Source organism: Papaver somniferum, chromosome 8, assembly GCF_003573695.1.
Source record: "Papaver somniferum cultivar HN1 chromosome 8, ASM357369v1, whole genome shotgun sequence".
Taxonomy (NCBI): domain Eukaryota; kingdom Viridiplantae; phylum Streptophyta; class Magnoliopsida; order Ranunculales; family Papaveraceae; genus Papaver; species Papaver somniferum.
This window is the reverse complement of record NC_039365.1, coordinates 60,015,722-60,022,440: the sequence shown is the minus strand read 5'-3', so window position 1 is coordinate 60,022,440 and position 6,719 is coordinate 60,015,722. Positions and strand designations below refer to the sequence as shown.

At 38.9% G+C, this 6,719-nt stretch overlaps 1 protein-coding gene across 5 annotated transcripts; it reads left to right on the top strand.

The window, feature by feature from the left end:
- The first annotated feature begins 298 nt into the window (after positions 1-298).
- LOC113301748 (glucose-6-phosphate isomerase, cytosolic 2B-like) lies at positions 299-3,532 on the top strand. 5 transcript variants are annotated; one of them, XR_003336465.1, is made up of 7 exons: positions 299-573; positions 780-878; positions 1,028-1,114; positions 1,881-1,956; positions 2,073-2,110; positions 2,233-2,303; positions 2,785-2,838. XR_003336465.1 is itself a non-coding variant. In XM_026550553.1 (3 exons), exons 1-3 carry the CDS (start codon positions 2,595-2,597, stop codon positions 3,146-3,148), a joined length of 360 nt encoding a protein of 119 aa, XP_026406338.1. In that variant the 5' UTR covers positions 2,322-2,594; the 3' UTR covers positions 3,149-3,532. The 5 variants fall into 5 exon arrangements, 1 of the variants encoding a protein (XP_026406338.1); XR_003336464.1 differs by having other exon boundaries at positions 2,073-2,114; XR_003336463.1 differs by having other exon boundaries at positions 784-878; positions 2,073-2,303.
- The last annotated feature ends 3,187 nt before the right edge of the window (positions 3,533-6,719 follow it).

The window sequence follows — 6,719 nt, the reverse complement described above, 5'->3', positions numbered from 1 at the left end:
AACTAGATTTCGCAACAGCTTATGCCCTGTTGCGAAATTCTAGTTGCGAATTTCAGTTGCAAAATAAATGCAACAGTTTGTCCCCGTTTCAAAACTCGCAACTGTTTGATATAGTTACGATTCGCAACAGATTGGATTTGTATGCGTGCGACTCGTGAGAGTGGTTGCCTACACTTTCATCTAACTCGGTTTCAGCCCATTCAGATTCTTAGTCAGCTTTAAAACTGACTCAGGTTTAGAATAAAAATTGATGAGTTCATTTTTTATTTTTATTTTTCATTATCTTCTCCCTCTCGTTCACTTCTCTTAGGGTTGAACTTATTCTTCTCATCGATCGTTTTACACACACAGTGATGATGGTGATCATAATGATTTTCAGATCCCTGTCTCTACTTTTATCTTTCTTCTCTAATTCTGTTTCTCTCTCGTTCTCTTCAATACTTTTAGGGTTCAACTACTCTGATTTCAGATGAACTTGTAAAGGCTTAAATCAGTAATATTATTAAGGTCGAATGATTTGTTGATTTCATAGATCTCAAATCCCAAATCGCCGACCAACACCAATTTATTAAGGTTTTTTTTTTATTTAGAGATTTTTTTATATTAGGGTTTAGACTAACAAATCTCAGATCCTCATTTATTTTCTGAAATTAGGGTTATATCATCTCATAAGTTATGGATTTGTAGAGTTGTAATGGGTTTTCGGTGTAGTTCATTATTGTTGTGTTTTTTGTTTGTAAATTAGGTTTTCTTGACATCCAAAATTGATTTTGTTAAAGGAAGAGCTGGGGTTCCTATAGAAGTCATGGGATTGAGTTTGGGAAGTTTGTAGATGAATATACTGTTCGTGTGGTTGATTTTTATGCTATGCCTCTGGGGTTAGTGTTGAAGCTGTTGATAAAGTTGCTAAATTCATTCATTGCTTTGCATCTTTTACATTATTTTGATTTGATCGTCTAAAGTTGTTAAATTCAGTGATTGCTATGAAGTTTGTAATTTCTGTGTTATGTGTGTTTTAATTGTGCAGGATGACTTTATGTTGTGAAAGAAGTTGGGTGAAGGTGCTTTTGGAGTAGTTTATAGAGTTTCTTTGACAGAGAAACCTTAGCTCAAGGTAATTATCACACTCTGTCTTGGATTAACTTCCATTGATTATTTCTTTCAATATGTCAATTGGGTTTTGGAATGTTATTATCAGATGGTATATTTATCTTGGGTCGATAGTTTTTAGGCAATTCTAGAGTAACAGGAGGTTACTTTGATTGAAAATTTTGTATTTTGATTGACAATTTAGGAATCTGAAGTAAGATATTGAAGTAGCCCAGAAACTTCACTTTAGCAAATTTCTGTATTTGTCATTAGAGTAACAGTATAGAAATTGCATAAACGCAATCAGCTTGAGGTTGTACAGGACGAAATTACGAAAGGAAAGGAAACTATTAGGAAATGGATAGACTTCTGAACAGTTTAAGATTTGGCTTTTAGTCTGAGAGTACTCATCAGCTATAATTTTGAAAAAGAATTAAGTTATAGAAGTGCACTTATAACCCAAAGGATAGAATCAGTGTCTTTAACTGAAGTGATTACAGTATTATAACCTTGAAAAAAGAATACTGCCAATTGAATTTGATTTCTTTGTAAGTGTTGTTCTCGGACTTGAACATGATGAACTGAATTGCATGCTAGAGAGGGAGAATTTATTGTGGACTGATGTGTATGTATATATGCGTCTTTTAGTTTCGTGCTCGCTTGCATATTGCCTGCTATCTTGTTGTGTTCCAAGCTTACTCAATTGTCAGTCTTTTACATTGAAAAATTAATATGCTTTCATTTAGATGGCATATGCTCTAACAAGTGTTATTCTCCTATTTGAATATCAGCTGAAATATCCATTCAATCTTTAGATGGCGATAGAGGAACTGCTTCTAAGCACTCATTTCTATGATTGCTGATGAGGTATGTCTACATTTGACGGTCAATTCATATTTGGGAATTGTAGTTTTGCACTCTTATTTATTGATTAGTTCCCTATCCGATAATTCATTTGGTTTCGTTGATCGTCGTGAAACCAGGGCAGCAATAGTGGGAACTGTGTGTGAGGGAAGTTGAAGTCCGTAAGGCTGTTTTCTGTTCAAGTTTATTTATAATCAACATTTCTAATTGCATTAGTGATTCGATTTAATTTAAGGTATATAAGAGTGTTTTTGTGTTCTGTTTCTTTTGATTGGTTAGGTGCAGCTGGCATTGGAAATGAGAGTCACGAAAGTAGTTAGTATTGACCTTTCTGGAAATCCTGGAGATTGGTACTTCCTCATCCGAAGATCTGCAATAATGGTCTACTATATAAAGTTTGAACTGGACTAGCCGGACTGTTTTATTTCAGCAGTTACTAAACTGAATCATTGAAATTGTTTTAGTTTGTCTTGATTTGTATTATTGAATGCCTTACGACTATTCATTTGTAGTTTCTGAATGTATCAAATATTCGTAGTTTGTGTACATCTATTTAGGTAGCTCATCAGTAGGAAAAAGGGAGAAGGGAGATAAATGCATTACCAAACCACTTTCATTATATTGCTGACCAATTCTTAGTCATGTTTACTTTTAGTTTCCTTTGTTCTTGCAAACATCCGATGAACAACTGTAGAATTTCATGTTGCAGATGGGATTTTATGGCTCAAGTACTCAACTTTATACTTTTCTTGTGATCATTAATGGTTATTTTTATTTTTTAAGCATTGTTCTTCTTTGTTTAATACTCCTAATTTCTATGTGTTCATCCAGGCTATCTTGCCATACTATCAAGCACTAGAGAAGTTCGCTCCTCATATCCAACAGGCATGTGTTTACAGTGTTATGGGCTATTAACATTACTCTGCATAGGGTTGTTCTCCAGTTACTTAATGTGATGGTGTGACTGCTCTTGCAGTTTAGCATGGAGAGCAAAGGGAAGGGTGTATCAATTGACGATGTTACTCTTCCTTTCGAGGCAGGCGAAATTGATTTTGGTGAGCCAGATTCGAACGGCCAACACAGCTTTTACCAGCTAATTCACCACGTAAAATTGGATGTTTGTATCCACAGTTTTTTAAATGTTACTTCTGAATTCTCATGCTTGCTTGAGTTTATTCCCAAAGCCATTCTATAGTTATATCATAGATCAAGTTTTCCTGAAACTTTCAGGGCCGCGTGATTCCTTGTGATTTTATTGGTGTTGTTAAGAGTCAACAACATGCGTACCTGAAAGGTGCTACCCTAACAACAGTTCCCTTGAGAGTAAATGTCTTATCAAAAGGCTTATCTTACAAAGAACTGTAATTAGATTTTTATAATGGGTCACTCAGCCTTCTACTTCCTTCTTTGAACGCGCTGGACATGTTTGTCACCAATTGAGCTTTAGGGTTATCCAATTCTTAGTTTTTTGCAATTTTTAACATCTTAAATTGTAAGTAGTTTGAAGTTATATAATATTTTCTTTTATTTGTATGTGTATGTGTAACATAACTTTTTATTTTTTATGTTACTTTCATTTGTTGCCTAAGTGAGTTGTAATACATTGATATGCTGTACTTTTGTCATATTCTTCTTGAGAATAAGGTCCAATAATGAGGCTAATGCTAATAACAAAAGTGAATGTGCAGTACTGTAAAACGATGGCTCACCACAGCTCCTGGTGTACCCACAACCCAATGGTACCAACTCCGTTGTATTTTGTCTCAGCCAATATATGTCATGGCTGGATGAGATTACTAGAAATCTTCGTATGGTTGCTCAAAATGCACAGAGTTATACCGTATAGCTTTCGTTTTAGTTAATCTTTTTCATATCTATTAAACTTAGATATATGGAAGAAAAACAGTAGTCCTCGAGTTCTGAAATCACTTAGAAAGTGGGAAAAATTTTCTTTACCACTAATTTTTTAGCTAACCTTTTTTAGTTTAAGTGTCAATGAAAACTGTTATTTGTTTCCCTGTATTACTGTTGCAATTCTTTTTGAAAATTGCTACTCTCATGGTGTACATGGGTTTTGCAGGTTGCAGATATGAGTAGCAAGTGCGACTATTTACAAGGCTGGTTATGAAGCAACAAGAAGCTATACTTGTTTGAGCATGTAGGTAATGAATGTTGAGCTTGTCTCCAGTCTTGTGCCTTTAAGATTTTATCTACTACTGATATTACACTTCACATTACAACTGCAACTGCAGAATTTCTATATCCTGAAAACTTAGGAAACGTTTACATACTTGTCATTTTTTTGATACTACGCACAGTATTTGTATGTCCTTGCAACTTCAGAAATATTTCTAGCTACAGATTGGAACTTAAGAAATTTATATGTATTGCCTAAGTAGTTCTTTTCAGAGGTATACATAATAAGTCTTTAGTTTATGATTTCATGAGTTGCCTAAGTTCAATGTTGGTTGGTGTTTATAATTCGATGTATGAAATGACTATGTATTGCCAAAGTTCTGTCTCTTAGAAACTTATGGGTATATGCTTTGAATGTTTTTGCCTAAGAGCTGAAGAATTTCACTGTAATGCTGCCTGAAATTGTTGCAGGGGAATGATTTCCAAATGAACAGGGGAACTGAAAAATTAAAACCTGATTAAAAAGTAAATAAATAGTGGTTTTGACCGGTCCAAAACCTGATTTTGACTTGATTTGACCAGGTCAAAACCAAGTTTTGACCAGTCAAAACCACTATTTTTTTGATGTTGCAAAACATTTGCAACTGGGAACAGTTGTTGCGAAATTCCAGTCTCACGAAGCTGTTGCGACCATCTTATTTCGCAACTGTGTCAAACTGTTGCGACAATCTCACGTTGCAACAGTGGTTAACTGTTGCAACAGAAAATTCGTAACTTATGAGCCGTTGCGAAAACTTGCAACATCGACTTTCGTAACAGAGTCAAACTGTTGCAACCCCTCTTTGCAACTGAAACAACCTGTTACTAAACACTAAAAATGGTGTAGTGCGGGTAACGCCTGGAATTGATGTTTCCATAATGAAGGAAACGTTTCACCATTACTTCTTGTATTTACTAACCGCCTCACTCTTATGACACTTTTCTGTAACGGGCGTATTGCGCGTCGCACGCTGTAAACCGCCAGACCAATACCCTGATGAGCATCCCCCAGTTTGTGACATGTTTTGATGTCTCGAGTGTTTTCGTGGAAAACGTGTAGCATGTTGCTATTGTTTGGAAATTTAAAATTGAGAGGCTTACAGGTTCAGTGACGAACTTGTACGGCTGATATTTGCATCTCAGAAGGAAGGGTAGCCGTTGATTGCTGCAACCCTCCGTTTGGCAGCCAGCGGCATGGAGGCATGGTCGGTATGGCATGTTTTAGGCGTGGCTAAATTAGGGTTTTGGCATAAACTAAGGAATGTGGCATTGGGCCAGAAGTTGCCATGCATTTGGTGGCGAACTTGTACGGCTGAGATCTGCATCTCAGGAGGAAGGATAGCCGTTGATTGTTGCAACCTTCCGTTTGGCAGCCAACGGCATGGATGGCATGGATTTGGCGTAGCTAAATTAGGGTTTTGGCACCGTAGCCAAGAGATTTGCACAAGTCGTTTGGTGGCAAGTTTGTACGGCTGAGATATGCATCTCAGGAGGAAGGGTAGCCGTTGATCGTGGATACCTTCCGTTTGGTAGACAACGTCATGGTTGCATGGCCGGTATGGATTTGACGTGAAGTGGAGCAGCTGGCAGTGTGCGGCTTGGAAGGGAATCTTTTGCAGTGTGCGGCTTGGAAGGGAGTCGCTTGCGGCTTGGAAGGGAGTCGCTTGCGGCTTGGAAGGGAGTCGCTTGCGGCTTGGAAGGGAAGCGCTTGCGGCTTGGAAGGGAATCTATTGCGGCTTGGAAAGGAGCCGCTGGCAGCGTGCGGCTTGGAAGGGAGCCGCTGGCAACGTGCGGCTTTGTCTAAATTAGGGTTTAGTATGTTGAAACCCTAATTAGCGCCCTTTACTAGAATCGCTATATAATTCTCGTGTGGACTCGGATTTTGATGGTCCGCCCCTCCATTCTGCACAGAAAATAATTTCCTATCTCCCAGCGTAGGAATATTTAGGTTTTGTGCCCGTTCAATAGATGAAAACAGCCCGAAAGTAAAACTCGGGAAGAATTCAGGAGGGATGTTGGCAGCCAGCGGCATGACCGGCATGGCTTTGGCGTGGCCAAATTAGGGTTTGGCACCGTGATCAAAGAATTGGCATTGTAGCCAATAGGCTGCCACAATTCGTTTGGTTTGGTGGCGAGCTTGTACGTCTGAGATTTTTTTCATCTCAGAAGGAAGGGTAGTTGTTGATTGTTGCAACCCTTCGTTTGGCAGCCAGCGGCATGGAGGCATGGCCGGCATGCTTTGGCATGTTTTAGGAGTGACCAACATTAGTGTTTTGGCATGGTTTAGGCGCGGCCAAAGTTAGGATTTTTTTGGCATTGGGCCGGAAGTTGCCACGCGTTTGGTGGCGAACTTGTACAGCTAAGATTTGCATCTCGGAAGGAAGGGTGGCCGTTGATTGTTGCAAACCTTCGTTTGGCAGCCAGCGGCATGGAGGCATGGCCGTGGCTGGCATGCCATTGGCGTGGCTGGAAGGGTTGGCATGCCTTTGGTGCGGAGATATGGATGACATGGCATGCCATTGGCACGATGGTGCGGCTGGCATGGTTGGCATGCCTTTGGCACGGAGATGTGGCTGGCATGGCATGCCATT